Source organism: Mustelus asterias, chromosome 3, assembly GCF_964213995.1.
Source record: "Mustelus asterias chromosome 3, sMusAst1.hap1.1, whole genome shotgun sequence".
NCBI lineage: Eukaryota > Metazoa > Chordata > Chondrichthyes > Carcharhiniformes > Triakidae > Mustelus > Mustelus asterias.
Genome location: NC_135803.1, coordinates 47,734,328 through 47,753,406, shown reverse-complemented (window position 1 = coordinate 47,753,406; position 19,079 = coordinate 47,734,328). Strand labels below are relative to the sequence as shown.

General features: G+C 42.3%; 1 protein-coding gene across 4 annotated transcripts in view; it reads left to right on the top strand.

Moving 5' to 3' along the window:
* The first annotated feature begins 4,703 nt into the window (after positions 1 to 4,703).
* The window catches only part of LOC144490830 (ephexin-1-like), an 82,521-nt gene continuing 68,145 nt past the window's right edge, over positions 4,704 to 19,079 (top strand). For 3 of the 4 annotated variants that reach the window (XM_078208542.1, XM_078208536.1, XM_078208529.1), the window contains exons 1-3: positions 4,704 to 4,839; positions 4,978 to 5,120; positions 14,514 to 14,797. In XM_078208542.1, coding sequence (XP_078064668.1) covers positions 5,110 to 5,120; positions 14,514 to 14,797 — 295 coding nt within the window. In that variant the 5' untranslated portion in view covers positions 4,704 to 4,839; positions 4,978 to 5,109. The remainder of the gene's footprint in view (positions 4,840 to 4,977; positions 5,121 to 14,513; positions 14,798 to 19,079) is intronic. The other variant, XM_078208548.1, reaches the window with a different exon arrangement.

Sequence of the window (19,079 nt, the reverse complement as noted above, 5' to 3'; positions counted from 1 at the left end):
CCTGTAAGCCAACTTAATTATTCAACCAAACAATGTCTCCTAGCCTATTGGCCACAGTGTTTTCCTCTACATGTATCACCAGCTATTCCTACTCTTTACCTGCTCAGCTGGTGCTGGCGAAAGAAGAAAAAGAACAAGGTTTTACTGTCACTTGACTCTGCCCAGACTTGTCAGGCACCTACCCACTCAAGGCAAATATTGTGATAAGAATTGCCATTTCCGCTGAAGTAAGTTACAATGGTTTATGGCACATTAGGCATGCCAGGGAGGCAGTGGAACAGTGATATTGTTGCTTGACTAATAACCCAGAGACCCAGGGTACTGTTGTGGGGCCCTGGGTTCGAATGGTGCAATTTTAAAAACCATGATGATTATGAAACCATTGTCAGTTATCATAAAAACCCAGCTGGTTCACTGCTAATGTCCTTTAAGGAAAGAAACCTGCCATCCTTACCTTATCTGGCTACATGTGATTCCAGACCCACAGCTGGTTGGCTCATAAATGCCCTCTGAAATGGCCTAGCCAGCTCAGTTGTATTCAACCTCTACAAGTGGAACAAAAAGGAATGAAACCAGATGGATCACCCAGCATCGACTTAGGCACAGGAAATGACAGTGGCAAAGTCAGCCCTGTCGACCCTACGAAGTCTTCATTAACTTGCACAGACAAGTCAGGTCGCAGTCTGATGTAGTCATATGGAATCATGCCCTACAGATAATGTTCCAGACATCACTATTCCTGGGTATGCCCTGTGTCACCAGCAGAGCAGACCCAATAGAGGTGGTGGTGCAGTGGTATCCTGTCGAGAGGGAGCTGTCATGGGAGTCCTCAACATCGAGTCTGGACCCCCATGGAGTCTCGTAGCACCAGATCAAACATGGGCAAGAAAACCTGTTGATTACCATGTACCATCCCACTTCAGCTGACATCTATGTTGATCGCCACTTAGAGGAAGCACTGAGGATGGTAAGAGTGCAGAATGTAATGTGGGTGGGTGAACTTCAATGTACATGACCAAGAGTGGCTCAGTAACACCACCGTAGACAGCTGGCCAGGCCCTAAGGGACATAGCTGCTAGACTGGGATTGTGGCAGGTGGTGAGGGAACCAACAAGAGGGAAAAACAAACTTGACCTGATCTGCTGGTTGCAGATGCATCTGTCCCACGGTATTAGGAGTGACCACCACACAGTCCTGGAGATGGAAGTCCTGTCTTCACATTGAGGATACCCTCCATCTTGTTTTGCGGCACTACCACTGTGCTAAATGGAATAGACTGAACAAATTTAGCAGCTCCAAATTGGGCATCCATGTGATACTGTGGGCCATCAGCAAAATTGTATTCAACCACAATCTGTAACCTCGTGACTCAGCATATCCCCCCACTCTACCATCAGCACCAAGTCAGGGGATTAACACTAGTTCAATGAAGAGTGCAGGGGTGCATGCCAGGAGCAACACCAGGCATAGCTTAAAATGAGGCGGCAACCTGCCAAAGCTACAACACAGGACCATTCAAAATCCTGGAACTCCCTCCCGAATGACATTGTGGGTATATCTACACCTCAGGGACTGCATCATTCAAGAAGGTAGCTCACCACCACCTTCTGAAGGGCAGGTAGGGATGGGCAATAAATGCTGGTCTAGCCAGCGATGCCCACATCCAATAAATCAATTTTTAAAGTGCATCTTAGAGAAAGAAATTCAATAAACTCTTTGCACCTTAATTTTACTATAACTAATCCTTACTATTTGCTGTTTAAAAAGTTCGGCTGAATTCAGGTATATTGGCAGATTTAATTGTCTTTTGGTTTGCATTGTATTACTTTGTATTTTTAACCATCCACTGCTTATAACGGCCAAATTGCATTAATACCAACAATCCTACTATGATGGGTATGAACTCTATATAACACATTAGCATGTCATAGGATGATTGGACCAAAATTTATACTTGTAAGAGTAATGATACTGTTTTATATAAATTGTAGAACATTATCAGGCTTTGGGAACAGATGTAAAATGTGAATATTGAGATTCTGGGAAAAATTGGGTTTTACTTTGTCTCGTATTCTCTCTTTATTTTTCTTTCTGTGCACAATTTGACATTGAATTATCCATCTTCAGTTCATCCGCTCTCTCTGTTTTCCCTGAGCTTATTTCTCAATTCTTAAATCACAGTATTTAACTAACTAGCCTTTTTAATTGTCCCATCACTCAGGTTCCAGGTGCATTGTTCCTCTCATTGTACTGTTAATCAGCTGACATTTTTGTGAGCAAACTTTTGTTGAAGTATGCAAAGGAACATTTCTAACTAATGACAAACACTGCTCCAGAAAATTTGTGGCCCAATATATTTTGAAGTGTTGACATTGTTTTGTAGATGTATAACTAACAAATCACACATATATCAAGGGCCACAAAACACCTGAAAAATGAATAATCAGATAACTGCTTTTTTTCAAGTACCATTTTATCTTCTAGTCGCCAAATAACTGGTGTGTTGACTATTGCAGCAATGCTCTCAAGGCTCAAGTGACAAAGAGTGAGCTATGCATTCAAGTCTGTGTTTCAGCTCGTATCCACCTCATTTTGCCTCAAATGTGTGAGTTACCAACTGAGACAAGTGAATTGGAGCAATAGTGAGGATGTGTGTTTAAAACAATCTTGACATTAATGGGCCTGTGCACATTAAGAGGAGGAAATTAGATTAAAATCACACTCATGAAATTCAGAAATTTTATCCTCAGGAGATACGAGAAGCAAAATATTCACATGCCCACCCACTTCACTGTCTCTGACGTTCTCAATGGTGTGTGTGCATGATTTACACCTAACAAAAAGTAAAAGGTAGATTCTTTCCCACCTGTTGTCAGTTTCTATCCACTTATGGAATGCTTTTTCAATTAAAGAACTGCAAAATCCCAGCACTTGTATCTATAGGTAAATGGTAATGGTGGAGGAGTGATAATAAAATTGTGAGACATTTCCTGACGAAATTATATTTTTGTTATTTCTTCCATTTGCCATTTTGATCTCATGCAGGTTACACTATTTTCCCCTTGCTTTGATATGCTTGGAATCTTATTAAAATGACTTGAGCTTATTGCTCTCGGTTTAATCTGTGCCGCTGTCATTATTCGTGACGCCAGCCATTCTGGATTTACAGCATTAGATCGACATGTTTAGATGAATGTGGTTGCACCTGCCACATTGTTCTCCTCTGTTTGGAGTTTCATTTTGTATTTCCATTTCTCCAACTCATCATTGCAAATAGCCTATTAGAATAATCTTTTACATTTTCTGTCCTTAATGTTGAAAGCAGACTGAATGTTTTCCATGTTATTATTCCTCAGCTTTGTATGTTTTTAAGCCATTCTTTTCTTTGCAATTTACACTTCCATGATGCTGTTGTGCATGGCTTTGAATTTATGAAGTGTAACATGTAGCTTGAAGGCGATTTTATTTTTTAACTCTACCATTACCACTAACTTACCTGTGAGTGAATTTTCATGGAGAGACATAGCTAGAGTTCTTAGATGGGAGTGATGGTTTTTATTGATTTTAGTTTGAAGGAGGACAGTTCTGATCCTCCAGTCTCCAAACCTGAAGATCCTGACACTTAGATTCAAGTGCAGTCGCACTTTGCCACATGAGTTTTAATGAATTCTATGAGGAAAAAAAACTAATGTTGTGTGAGATCACACTTCAGCAGCCATTGAAATATTTTCATAATAAGTCTTTAATGTGATTTGATAAATAATTCTATGTATGAGCATGGACCTTGGTGTATTGATCAGTGACAAAATGAAAGTGTTTAATTTGTTCGTGTGACATGAAACCAAACATAATCAAACAAACTATATAAATCTGATGACTGATAGCATAGCAAGAACTTTACAATTGGTGCAATGTCCTGGGATATTATGATATCTTAGTTAACGGTTAACAAGGCGGGAAAACATAAAAAGGTTGGGAAAAATAAAACTGAAAGTAAGAAGTTTTGTCTAAAATAAGCCCCTAAAATCAATGTGCATGTTTGCCAATGCTTTGCTCAGGGCTATTTTGAAGCATGTGTAATGTGGAAGATTGAGTTAGACACCTGGTCCACTTTTCCATGACTGAAATGATGCATAAAACTACAGGCGTACAATTAGAGAAAACTGGTGCGGATACCAGTATGCAGCTTTTGGCATTAAGCTTTCCATAACAGTTTCTGATAAGAAAGAGTGTATAATCTAACTGATTATTTTCATATCACACTTTTGATATGTGGACCAGCAAATAGAACAATAGCACGCTGCATTATGGGTATCTACATTTCTTTAAAGGTCAAACTTCCCAGCTGGCATTTACACATTTTGTCGTCATGGAGACAGCTATTTTTGTAGATATTGGCAGTATCAGCACCTAAAATGGAACAGGGCTCAACATGCAGATTGCATGGGAAGATGCCACAGATTTAAACCCTCAAAAACAGATTATTCCTATAATGCTCAAATTTAAATCATTTTGCCCTTTGCATTATTTTTTTTCTTCCACCTGCTGCACGTGGTGCAAGTTAGAATTTTATTGCCTTTGAGTTGCTATTTAAGTAACTCAACGGGTTAATGCGTTAACAGTACAAAGCAAACAAATCATTCTGGACTTTAGTATTCAGAGGAGTGACATCAGTGTACAGAGCAATTGCTGAACCCCGGAAATGCTAAAACAGCAAAGGTCTACCTGGAAATATCTCTATTACAGTCACTACTTAAGTTGAAATAAAACGGTTGTTTGTGCGAATATCTTCCCTATGGAAAGAGTGACTTGATGAGAGTAAGCAGAAGTTCAAAAAATGTAAGTTTCTAAATGGTTTAATATTTTAAAAGGTCAAAATGCCTTTTACCGTCAATTTCGGAGAATAATCTGCTTTACACAATGTTAAGACTGATGAAGTTTTCACTTTTTTCTGAATTTTAATTCAAACTCATGCAGGAGGTCTGCAAACTACTGCATGGCAACTGACTACGGGATGGAAATATAACGATGTTTTAAATATTCTATTTGCTTTGGAAGAACGCAAAACTTAAAAGCAAGTAAATGAAATGGCGGCTAAGCAGTGCTTGAATGTATGACAGGTAGAGATTATAAATTACTACTTTTGCTTGCTCTACTGCGTAGGAACGTATGAATGGGTGTAAACCATTCAAAACCTTGAACTTGTTGAACCATTTAATTAGATCATGGCTGATGTGTATTTTAACTACATCTTAGTTCGGCAACCCTCAATATCCTTGGTTCGGCAACCCTTAATATCCTTTTTCAGCTGGGAACAGACTGACTGAAAAATCCAAGTTGCCAGTCACAGGTTCAGCATGATACTGAGTTTCACAGTCAGGGTAACCAACCATTTCTGGGACTGACCAGTAATTTCTAGATCATGCCTTCTTGGGATGGGTCTTGTCCAGTAATTTATCTGTCACTCTTTCTCTTGTGCTTGCCAGCAAACCCATGACTTGTGCTTGGGACTTATCAGTGGGGTTCTGCAGAGATCTTCAACTGAGCTTGTGCCAGGTCACCTGGCCTAGGCATGGGGTGGGAGGTGGGGGGATTGGAGAAGTCACTCTCCCCTGCCCTTGCCACTCTCTGGGCTCTGGGGCTCACCACTCTCTGGAGTTTGTCTTCCATTTTTGTCAGTTCACTGCAGCAGAGTTTCTATGGTCATCTTCCAGAATTCTCACTGAAACCAATTCCTCCAGCATCACAAACATGATAATCTGAAGTCAGCTCCACTGGTCTGGACACTGAGGGTGATCTTGCAAAAAAAATTCTAAGTCCAGAACTAGCATGTAAACAGGAGAGTTTCTCATTCGTTTTTTTGGGCGAGTCCAAATCTGCTATCTTATGCACCTAGAGCAAAGAAAGTTCTTAAAATCTGTTTCTCACCTGTAGGGGACAGGATGGGGCTTACGTTGCCTGAATGTTGACTGAGAGCAGCAGAGGGTGCCATTGTACATGCGCAGGTTCCTTTGCTCTAAAGAAGGCACCCCCCCGCCGCTCCCCCAGGTACCACTGGGGCCCATGGCCTATCACGACACCCCCCAGCCAGACCAATTGCCCCCCAGACTCCCCACACAGACTGTTTCCCCCCCTCCACCAATCACAACTGCAGAGTGGCAGAGGACCCCTCCCTTTCCCACTGATCACAACTGAGCGGTCCCGCCCCCCCCCCCCCCCCGCCCCCGCCCCAATACCGATCGGCCTGCCCCTGTTCTGGCTTCGCCCCCCAGTAGACCTGTCCTCCTCAGGTCCCACCCCTTGGCACTGCCCAGTGCCCTCTGGTCAGTGCCAGGGTGCCTGATGGGCAGTGCCAGGGTGCCAGGCTGGCATTGCGCAAGGGGCACCACCTCCTTGCCCCAAACCTCCGAGGGGGGCCTCAATGGCCTCCGGTTCGACTGGTGAGACCATCACATCTGGTCCCCATTACCGTGGAGCAGCTGTAATTATCGCTGGAGCGAAACTCTCCCAGCAAGGCCACACAGGCAAGTGAGCCCAGACGATAGCATCCCAGGCTCGCTCATCACATGGAAATTACATTTAAATGAGATTTACACAATGTATTCAGCCTTGAGGCTGGAATTGGGCATGAGGCTGACCTTGCCAGATCTCCGGTGCCAGGAAGAGGCACGAAATTGGGTGCGAACCTGATTTCTCGGCTCTCACTCGATCTTACTGGCTCGCCCCACCCATTGGCCAGCAGGGCACAATCATAAGATCGCCCCCTCTGCATCTGCATGCCAAATAATCAGCTGCAGAAGCAGATCCTCTTTTCCCAATTGATGAATGACACCTGATCTCAAAGAGGATAGAAAAAACATTTTAAGAAGATTCTGAAGGCCTCATTGAAGAAAATAGGGAAACATTAATGTTGGTGGCTGGGAGCAACTTGCCACAAATTGTACCATCTGGTGACACCTGATCCAATAAGCTGCAACACAGTCCAGAGCTTTTGGCACTGGCAACTGAAGATGTGGCTGTCAACATTGGGATATTCAAGAGGCCAGAATTAGAGAAGTGCAAATATCTAGGAAGGTCTAGGAGGAGATTATAGAGATAGAGAGGCATGAGAAGATGAGGATGAGTATTTTAAAATCAAGGCTCTGCTTGACTGGGTGCTAGCGTAGGGCAGTGAGCATAGAATGCTAGGTGAAAGGAGCTTCTTGTGAGTTAAGACATAGGCACCAAGTTCACAGAGGGTAGAATGTGGAAGTGTATTGGAACAATCAAGTCCAGAGGTGAGCAGCTGAGCGAAGGTGGAAAATGCTAGGATTTTCTACGGCAGGCTTTCCAGCAGTGGAGGCAGGTCACTATTCCTCACCAAAGTCAATGGTGCTCGCCAGCTGCCGCACCCGGTGCGTCCTGATGGAACCCGCTGCGCGGGGGGGGCGAGGGGGGATTGCTTCTGCAGGACGGGAAGATCAAGCCAACAAGAAGGGCTGGAAAATTCCCCCCCAATGTCTTCGTAATGGTATGATTATGAAGTAATCTCAGGATCGAACGTGACATCAAGATTGCTGGCCTCCTGGCTTAAAATTAGACTGTTGCCACACAGAGAAATGCAGTCAGTAGCTCAGGAATGGAGTTTGGAGAGGGGTCTGAAAACAACGACTTCAGTCTTCCCTGTATTGAATTGGAAGGAATTTATGTTCATCCAGTACCTAAGCAACCTTGATAGTTTAGCAACAGTGGAGGAGCAGGGTGTTACTAGTGTACATGTGAAAACTGACACTATGCTTTTGAGCGATGTTACTGAGGGCAGGTTGTAGATTTTTTTCTCTCTATTCATTCATGGAATGTGGATTTATTGCCCATCCCTAATTGCTCTCAGATGGCTTTTAAGAGTCAACCACATTGCTGTGGACCTGGAGTCATATGTAGGTCAGACTAGATAAGGACAACTGATTTCTTTCCCTAATCAGTGATGAACAAGATGGGTTTTACAACAATGGTTTCATGGTCACCATTAAACTTTTAATTCAGATTTTTATGGAATTCAAATTTCACCATCTGTCATGGCGGGATTCGAACCTGGGTACTCTGGGTCTCTGGATTACTAGTGCAGTGACAATACACCGCAATCCACCGCCTTCCCTAGATGAGAAATAGGAGGGATACAAAGATTGAACCTCGAGGGACTTCAAAGTTAATGACGCAGGAGCAGTAAGAGAAGCCATTGCAAGTGATGCTCTGGCTACAATTAGATAAGATAAAAATGGAACTAGGATAGAACAGTTACCCCCACCTCCATTTTACCTATCTGGACAATACTGGAGAAGCATTGTGTGGTCAACCATGCCAAAGGCTGAAAACAGGTTGAGAAAGACGAGGAGGAAATATCTACCTCTGTTACAGTCACATAGGATGTAATGTGTGACCTTGATAGCTGCTTCAGTACTGCAACAGGCGTGGAAACCTGATTGGAGGGATTCAAACAGGAAAGATTGGAATGAATTCAGAAGGTGAATATGTGCTCAAGAACTTTGAAGAGGAAAGTGAGGTTTAAAGGATGATGAGGTTAATTTTTTTTTATTTGATTTATTATTGTCACATGTATTAGTATACAGTGAAAAGTATTGTTTCTTGCATGCTATACAGACAAAACATGCCGTTCAAAGAGAAGGAGACGAGAGAGTGCAGAATGTAGCATTACAGTCATAACTAGGGTGCAGAGAAAGATCAACTTAATGCAAGGTAGGTCCATTCAAAAGTCTGATGGCAGCAGGGAAGAAGCTGTTCTTGTGTCGGTTGGTATGTGACCTCAGACTTTTGTATCTTTTTCCCGACGGAAGAAGGTGGAAGAGAGAATGTCCAGGCTATGTGGAGTCCTTAATTATGCTGGCTACTTTGCCGAGGCAATGGGAAGTGTAGGCAGAGTCAATGGATGGGAGGCTAGTTTGCAAGATGAATTGGGCTACATTCATGATCTTTTGTAGTTTCTTGCAGTCTTGGGCAGCACAGGAGTCATACCAAGCTGTAGTACAACCAGAAAGAATGCTTTCTATGGTGCATCTGTAAAAGTTGGTGAGAGTCATGACTGACATGCCAAATTTTTGAGAGGAATGAGGATTGATGACTTAAAGGAGAGATGGACAACACCTGAAGAGAGAGAACCATTAACAATGTCAGCTAACACGTGTAATGGAGGGGAAGTAGAGTGATCAGCAGTTTAGCAAGACTCAATAGTGTGTTAAGTGGTCCAGCCAAATCTGGTGGTGGATGACTAAACTGGTTGTCCGCCATTCCTTTCAAGTGTGCATTCCATGGATTAAGAGAGCAGTGATGAGGGGAGTACAGATGGAATGGACAGGATGAGGGAGAGTAATGGTCTTATTGAGGACGAAGGCATCAAAGTTAGAGGGAAGGTACAGTTGAGCAAATTAGTTGCTGCAGAAATGTCGTAATGAACAGAGGGCCAGAGATTAGACTGCTGAAATTTTGAAAGTGTAGGTGTAAGTGAACTGCGGGATAGTTTCTTACAGAGATGGGTCGAGGAGGTAGGGTTAGGATGTGGCAGGAGAGTTGGTAGTGAGTGATACAAGGAAATGATCAGAGATGGCCTCATTTGATATGATTTCATAAAATCATAGAATCCCCACAGTGCAGTCGAAGGCCTTTCAGCCCCTCGGGCTTACACAACAACAATCCCACCCAGGCCCTACCCCCTAAACTTCACGTATTTACCTGATTCCCCTGACATTAAGGGGCAATTTAACATGGCCAATCCACCTAATTTGCACATCTTTGGACTGTGGGAGGAAACTGAAGCACCTAGAAGAAACCCATGCGGACACGAGGAGAATGTGCAAAGAATGATAAGTTATTCAGTGCAGAGGCAGAGGGAGGAAAGTAGTGAGAACATTTTTATTGTACTTGGGAGGACTGTAGAAGATGATTTTGAAAAAAGGGTGAGATGGATGGGCAAAGGTTAGATGGTCAAAGGAGGAGAAAGTACCACAGGAGTCAACGGTTAGGCCAAGGTGTGATCTTGTGATGAGTGTTACACTGCCATTGTGCCAGTCATGATGCAATGAGTGGGAGAAATAACCAAGGGTGGAGGCTTCCTTAAGTGTCAAGATCCCATCACGCCTTCAGCCAACTTTTCAGTTAAGGCTATGATATCAATGCAATCATCTGCATTAAGTTCATGGGTGGAAAAGGGCTTGTTTACAAGTCCAAAGATGTGTGGGTTAGGTGGATTGGCCATACTAAATTGCCCCTTAGTGTCAGGGAGACTAGCTATGGTAAATGCATGGGGTTATGGAGATAGGGCCTGGGGGGGATTGTGGTCGGTGCAGTGCTCGATGGGCACTTTAGAATTCTATGAATGGAATTCTGGGAGGAGATGGTTCAAGGGGTATCAAAAGCTAATCTTCTGACATTGGTCCATCGGGTTAGCAGTGAGAGGGGTGAAGGCAAGAAGAGAACTGGTAAGGTTAGCCCATGCAAGTGTACTGGATGGCAAGGTTGATGGGAGAATAGGATTGGACAAATGGACTTGCTGCTTATAATGAGCCAGCGCCAAATGTGTCAGTGAGGCCATTGGAGAATGCCAAGTAATACACAAAGTGAAGCTATGGGCTTGTCTTACAGAGAGTCAAGCTTGGGGTGGCAGTAAGAGAGCAGGAAGGAGAGTAGAAAGATACGTAAAAAGTTAGCACAGTGCAAAAAATGTTTTCAGTTTGCCTAGTGGCTCAACTCATTGAAGGAAAGAAAGGCCTGCATTTATTTGACACATTTTATAACCTCAGGATGTCCCACTGTGTTTTACAACCAATTGAATACTTTTGATGTATACTCACTGTCGTAATGTAGGAACCACGACAGGCCCATTTGTGCACAGCAAGCTTCCAAAAACAGTAATATGATAATGATGTTGACTGAGGGGTAAATATTGCCCGGGACAGAGAATATCTCCCCTGCTCTTCTTTGAAATAGTGCCATGGGAATTTTTACATCCACTTGAAAGGGCAGATGTGACTCCAGTTTAACATTTCATCTGGAAGACTGCATCACTCTTAAGTGTCAGTTTTATTATTAGTTTCAGGAGATGTCTGTCACAACGGAGGTGCTGTGACTGTACTAGCAAATTAGCCGAGGTGTCATCCAAAGCCTAAATTAGAGTAAATCCAGAAAAATAGATTTTAATTGACTCAATTCACATTAAGACACATTTGAAACTGAAATATGGTCAGTAGACTGCAACACCATGCATCTATAGGGGTTCTGTAGCTCTGTGCACTCTGCCTATACCCTTCTTCCACTCTACTTCACTCTGCCCTTTAAAAAGATTCTTAAAATTCTTTGACCAAACATTTGGTCTTCTGACCTAATATCTCCTAATGTGGCTCGATGTCATATATTATAACATCCCTGTGAAACACCTTGAAATGTTTTATTACACTAAAGGTTCTATATCAATGTAACTTGTCAGTTAAGCTGGTTAACATGTCAATTTGTTTGAAAAGGAGATGTTAAAAAGCCATGAAAATGAGCAGGAGTTTGGGACTGGGTACGGGGTAGGTGATTTTCAGTACCTTAAAGTTCATATCCTCATCACTAGTTTCATTCCCCTTCACTATACCATCATCCAATGAACTAGATTGTTCGCAACCTTAGTATCATTGGTACCGTATCAGCATTCTGCATGGACTGCTCCCTCCATGCATCCTGTTCCACTTTACCATCATGCCCAACTCCCTATCCCTTTCCCACAGCACCTTCCCTTGTAATTGCAGAAGGTGCAACAGCTGCCCCTTTATCTCCATCTTCCTCACCATTCAAGGCTCCAAATACTTATTTCAGGTTAAGGAGCATTTCACTTGTACTTCCTTCAATTTGGTCTATTGTATTTGCTGTTCCTAATGTGGTCTCTTGGGGAGACTAAATGCAAACTGGGTGACCTCTTTGTGGAACACATTTATTGAGCCCGCAAGCATGACCTTGACCTTCGTGTTGCTTGCCATTTTAATTCAGCACCTTGCTCTCATACCCACCTGTCTATCCTTGGCCTGCTGCAACGCTCCAGGGAAGCCCAAGCAAGCTGGAGGAGCAGCAAGACATCTTCCGGTTGGGCATGTTGCAGCCCTTCGGATTCAACGTTGAATTTAACAACTTTAGATTGTGACCTTTCTCCTCCTTTTAAACTCTTTTAAAAAAATATCCCATATATGTATTACTTCTATGCAACATCCCCACACCCTAAACCAGGCTATCTGTCTTTGTTCTTAAAGTTGCTACTTTTTGTTGCAGTCTCTCACAGCTACACTTTAATCTCTAACATATTTCCCATCCCTTCAATTCTGATGACGAGCCAAAAGGACTCGAAACATTAATTCTGCTTTCTCTCCTTACATATGCTGCCAGACCTGCTGGGTTTTCCCAGTATCCTCTTGTTTCAGATTCCATCATCCACAATATTTTGTTTATTTTACCTCAATATCGCATTGGATTTTGAGTTGAGCTCCTGACCGCCAAATCCTTTTGCTTCCACCTTTGCAATATTCACTACTTCAATAACTGAAATCCTCTTACCTATGCCTTTCTCCACTCCAGACTCAACTGTCCTCATTTCATCTCACAACGCCAGGGATCCTGGTTCAATTCCTGTGCGACTGTGCGAAGTTTGCACCTTCTCTTTGTCTGTGTGGGTTTCCTCTGAGTGCTCCGGTTTTCTCCCACAGTTCTAAAATTTGCAGGTTAGGTTGATTGGCCACGGCAAATTGTCCCTTAGTGTCCCAAGGTGTGTAGGTTAGGAGAATTAGCATGGTATAGATTTGGGGTTACGAGGGTAGGGCCTGGGTGAGAGTAGGTGCAGGCTCGATGGGCCGAATGGTCTCCTCTGCATTGTAGGCATTTTATGATTGCCCCCTGCTCAATGGAAACAAGACTGTTAAAATGAAACCTCTCATTTATTCCCTCTAAACCTGCTTTCTTCCCACTGCTTCTGGATGTTAACCTGTTTTTTTGAGCAGGTGAGCAAGACATCTACAGGAAGAAAGCAGAGTCCCACTTCAGAATGTACCTGATATTAAATTTTAGTTAGTGGCATAAGCGATTGAGCCGTAATGGCTTCCATATCAGGTGGGGATCAGAGCCAGACGAGGTAAATTTGGCAAGTGCAATTTTAAGGAAGTTATCATAAGGGAGTCTTGAACCTCTCACCCCTGGGCGACAACCGTCCACCACAATTGTGGCCAAAGCACCAGTGTCCCCAGCTACTTTGGCTTATGGACACTGGAGAGACTCCCCATTAATACTGGGGTCTATTACTCCAATGTAATCCTGACCATCCTTCAGATCTTCTGTAAATTGCAGCTGATCCAAAATCTGCTGCCTGTATTCTGTCCACCGTCAAGATGCATTTTCCCAATATTCCTGGCCTCATTGACCCACATTTCACTCTTCAAATATGAAAAGCTTCATCCCATTTTGTAACTTCTTCTATTTTGTAACTTTCTTCCCAAAAATTGACCCTTGCATCCTTAACTTCCAATTTCTTTGAACCTGGCCTCATGAATCCTTCTTCTTTAACCCATCTAAGCCCATACCAAGGCACGTGTTTGCTGTGATTTCTGTCTGCCCATACACAAATGGGAAAATTTGGCCCTCTGTTTTATCTTGGATGATAAATATCATCAAAATCATAAATACAAACCCTGATGTTTCATCTGTCCAGCTTGTGGGGTAGATGCAGGCTTTCAGTGTTTCACATTACTTCTTTCTTGCAACTTTGAATTCTCAGAATGAAAAGAAAGCTTTGGAAATGATGGATGGAACAGTAGGATTGAGGGGGAAACGGAGTTGGTGTGTAAAAAGCAGTAATAGTGCTTCATAGCCTGTAAGGAAACAGATATCCCATTATGCTGAAATTAGGTAAATCAGTTGTACAGCTTCTCTCCATCCCATCATACAGATCTCCATGGAAGTACTGAATTAAAAGATGATCATACTGTAAAATATGTACGTTTGAACTCCCTTTCTGTATCTTTTCATTCATTTATCTGATGATCCATAATGAAGTATGGTGAAGGTGTATTAATTTGTGGTACTTTAGCTGTCCATCTTAAACCCTGAATTGAAATAAATGGAGACTCTGGTATTGCATATATACAGATTGGCAAGTAAAAATGGCATGCACAAAGGGAAGTTTTCTTAAAGGGACAGGCTAACTTACATAATCATCTGTTATTTCAGAATTTTAACTGAATTAGACCAAAACAAATAGAACCGGATTTCTTATTTGGTTTGGAACTCATCCCCACCTACTGTACCCTCCTTTAGTAACAGTGCTATTAGTTGTCATGGTAACGAAGATGAATTCATGCCTGGTTACTGACAATATTTCGATAGCTCTTTCTGAAATCTCTTCATTTATCTGAGATGAACTAACTACGGTACAGCTGTCCTTGGAGTAAAAGATTCAGGGACACTGGATTATAAATATAATCTTACATTTCTTTCCACTTACCAAGAGGTGCCCTGTATGGATTCAACAGGAATAACAGAGCAAACAGGAACCAATGTGAAGGGATGATAACAAGCTGTAAAAGCAGTGTGAAGCAGATTGGTGCAGTGAAAATGGATGATGCTCCCGGTGATAAGAGGGAACTTGATCTCACTCAACATGATGCTGACGATTCCGAGCGAGAAGGAAAGAAACACGTACCCATTCGCAGGAATTCTTTATTTTATCGATCTATGAGGAGGAAGCGACACACCAAGGGTCAGTCTGAACCAGCACCAAGGCAATCAGATGGTAAGTTACTGTGATCTACAATTAAAATCAATAGAATGTGCAGGGTCACAGAACGGTCATGTCACTTCACTTTAGAAAAGTGAATCGTAATGATTTCCATGTTTTTATGGCTGATAACAAAACTGTTTTATTTTAAATCCCCTTGGTTTTCTCCCCTTCTCTCCTGACTAAGGTTGGGATGAAAATTCATGGGGACCAGATTGCCTTCTGCTTTCTTGTTCAATTGCTCATTAGTCACACATAAGTGTGCCAGTGAGTGCCAGCAGGTTATTCAATTATGGAGGGCACCACGTGTGACATTTGAACCTGATCTCACTGGGCACCCACATGCAAACAGATTTCTTTAAATGGCAATGAAGAGTGGGAACCCTGCCAAGCTCAAGGGAGATATGACCAATCAACTATTGCCCCAGCTGGGATTATCCGACCCTACTGACCAAGGATCAAATCCGGGATCCCTTCTTGGTTTATGCTGCACAGAATTGTTTCTTTGCCAGTGGAGCAATTGGTGGAGTCTCAAATACTTGAGGCACCAATGAACATTGTGCAGTCAGGCCACATGTTATGAAACAAATTGTACTGCACTGTTATCCATCAGTCTGTCTTGTTGTTTATATCGTTAAAGAGGCAGTCTCTCGGCAATTGGTGACGGATAATAATAGAGCAATCACCATTATTTTTGTTGTGAAAAATTCCTATGCAAGTTTCATGATGTAAGTATGCATCGTGAAAGTATTTGTAACATTACGTTGCAACATTTAGTAAAAAGAATATTTTTTTTCATAATCACTGTGCCCCCTTAAGAATAATTAATGATCTGAAGAGCTCTTTGCTCACGGTGGAATTCTGCAAGCACATAGAGCTGGCAGTCAGCTTGTCTAGGCAACATCTCCACAGCTTTTCATTCAGAATACAGAGTTCAGGCCCACCGTGTTACTCAGGTAGGAGAATGGTTTTCATTTGCGTTACAAACAAAAATATTTCTGCTTAGAATATTTTAAACAATTCAGCTCTTAGGATGTTTTTTTGTTCAAAGTTATTCTCATGTTAGGAGTCTGATCTCTAATATGAAAAATGCTACAATACAGCAAAAGATATTTTTTTAAAGGTGCAAATAAACACACATTGATAAACACTGGCGTGGTTGAGCCAAATGGCCTATTTCTGTGCCTATGTAATTCAAGGTTATATACAGAATAGTAACTGAAAGGAGGGATTTATACAAATGTGGCCCGGTGAATAGCAATCAAATTTCACTCGAATTATTGGCTGTCTAACACATCCTTACTGAGCTGACTATTCTCCATTTGTGAATGTGAAGGCAGGCAGTTCATCTACGTGATGCATCACAGTCATGTAATCCCAATTGACAAGCAAGCACTTTAAAAAAGGGACAATCGATAACATCATAAGTGTGAACCCAAGCTGGTTTTATTCCTTCTCTAGTTTGGGGTAACTACAGGTGAGGTCAGCTCACAGAGCAAAGATCAGATAACTCAACAGAGACCAAGATCAATTCTGGGACATCCGTGGTCTATAACAAGGTCGCAACATATGGTACAATTACTTACTGAAAAATGTGTAATCCCCTGTGTTATACAGGATTGGATTGCCATTTTCCAAAGGCTTATGTAATGGAGATCATTCTAGAAATAATGGAGGCAATCTTGAACCTGCACTTTCCATCCACGGGATTGGTGGCAGGGGCTCAAAATCCGGCGGAAATCACAAATCTCGCCGGCAAGATAGCGATTTACGATTTTTGTTGTCCCTCGCCGACAACATAATCAGATTCCTGTCCAGAATGGGCGAGAACATTATTTACATTAATTTAAATAAATTTGGATGTAATTAAGCACCCCCCTCTTGCCAGATATTCCCTCTTCACTAAATTTTGGTATGTCGGTGAGGTTTACCCAGACGCGAACCTATCATGGGGATCCCCCTGGGGGGCGTAAGGTTGAGTATAGCCCCTCGGGGAGAGGGTCATGGCCAGGCAGTGCTCTGGCACTGTCCCCTGACATTGCCCTGGCACTGGTTGGCACTGCCAGGTTGGTACAGTGCCAACCTGGCAGTGCCCACCTGTGCCAGGGGGTTAGTGCCAGGGGCGGACCCCAGTGAGAGCCTCATTGCGGGGGTGGGGGGGGAACATGTGTGTGTATTGGGGGAGTGAGAGGGAGATGCTGGTAATGACTGTTGGTTGGGGGGGGGTGGAGGGGAGAGAGATTGGGAGATGTCAGCGGTGACTATTGGGGGGGGGGGGGGGGGGGTGTGATGATCAGGGTGGTAGTGCGTTGGAGAGGACCCTGAGACCTCCATAGTGGGGTTGGGCCGAGGTTATTTCTTGGTCTGATTGGGGCGCTCTTTAAAAAGAGCATTCCGATCTCAGTGCAGCCGGCCTTACCAGTGTGTTTAGGCTCCACCCCTTAAAATGATGGCATGAAACACGTCATCCTTTTTTTTAAACAAGCTGTCGTAAGATCTGGAGAGAAAACCTGCTTTCAGTTAGATCCTGACACTTTGCCATTTTTTGGTAAAATTCTACCCATTTTATTTTAAAATGTAGACATCCACAAATCATTGGAACCCAATGTTGGATTATAGCTTTGAAATCTGTCATAACTTTCCTTTTTAACTTGCATGTCTCCCATGGAATACTATGTGGCTAACCAAGGATGCATTGGATTAATGTTGGTGGTAAAGCGATTGATGAAAAGATAAAGTTTAAAGTTTATTTATTAGTGTCACAAATAGGCCTACATTAACACTGCAATGAAGTTAATGTGAAAATCCTCTCGTTGCCACACTCCGGCACCTGTTTGGGTACACTGAGGGAGAATTTAGCATGGCCAATGCACCTAACCAGCACGTCTTTCGGATTGTGGGAGGAAACTGGAGCACCCAGTGGAAACCCACGCAGACACAGGAAGAACGTGCAAACTCCACACAGATCCAAGCCAGGAATCGAACCCGGGTCCCTGGCGCTGTGAGGCAGCAGTGCTAACCACTGCGCCGCTGTACATCATAGGTAGATTTTTAAAATGTAGTAATTACACATAATGTTTAAATAATAAAATTCTATTTAATATTTAAATAGGAACAACTCAGTCACTTAAATGATAAAAGTAAATAAATAAGTTGTAAAAAATTCAGTAAACTATTATATGTCTGAGAGGATCCCACAATGCCGTAGGTGGGTTCATTTGAAATGGTGAGATACAACGGTGATTATATAAATAAAAAGACTAAATAAAAGGGAAGACCACAGGAAAAGCAACAATTTTTTAAAAAGAAAACAAAAGGACTCTTGATAGACGAAAGGACTATTTTTATTAGGCTATTGCAACTCAATAAAGATTTCTTTTGAACTTCTTGTTGCAATAAATTGAAGAAAGAATGTTTGGAACATTTATCAAAGCATTTTCAACACTTCTTATTGCTGTACATTGTATGTTCAGAAGATCTCATGAGGAGGTTCTGAGCCTTGTTGTTTTTTTATTCTTTCATGGGATGTGTGTTGCTGGCTGGACCAAAGTTCAAGTATTGGTTATGTGTTATTGGTCTGTCATTAATTTCTCTAATATTCTCTGCAATACCCTGGTACACAATTGAAAGCACAAACCCAATGAATTGGTTTTCACTGGGTGAATTGCAAAACTAACAAGCTCAAGAGGAACTCCCATTGTTTCTGTGTTGAATCACTGCTAAGTATGCCTCATTGAAAGGAGTGGCCTTATAAAACAAATCATAAAAGTTTCAGTTTGAACTCCCAACCCCACTCCCATGTACATTATTAGAGGACTGAAACATTTTTATTAGGTTATTGCAACTCAATAAAGATTTGAACTTTTTGTTGCAATAAATTGAAGAAAGAATGTTTGGAACATTTATCAAAGCATTTTCAACACTTCTTATTGTTGTACATTGTATGTTCAGAAGGTCCCATGAGGAGGTTCTGGGCTTGTTTTTTTTTATTCTTTCATGGGATGTGCGTTGCTGGCTGGGCCAGCATTTTTTGCCCATCCCTAATTGCCCTTGAGCTGAGTGGCTTGCATGGTCATTTCAAGGAGCATTTAAGAGTCAACCACATTACTGTGGATCTGGAGTCACATGTAGGCTGGACTAGGTAAGGATGAGATTTTATTTTCTGAAGGGCATTAGTGAACGAGATGGATTTTTATGACGATCAACAATGGTTTCATGGTCATCGCCAGAATTTTTAATTCCTGATTTTGATTTCCTGAATTCAAATTTCACCATCTGGGGATTTGAACCTCAGTCC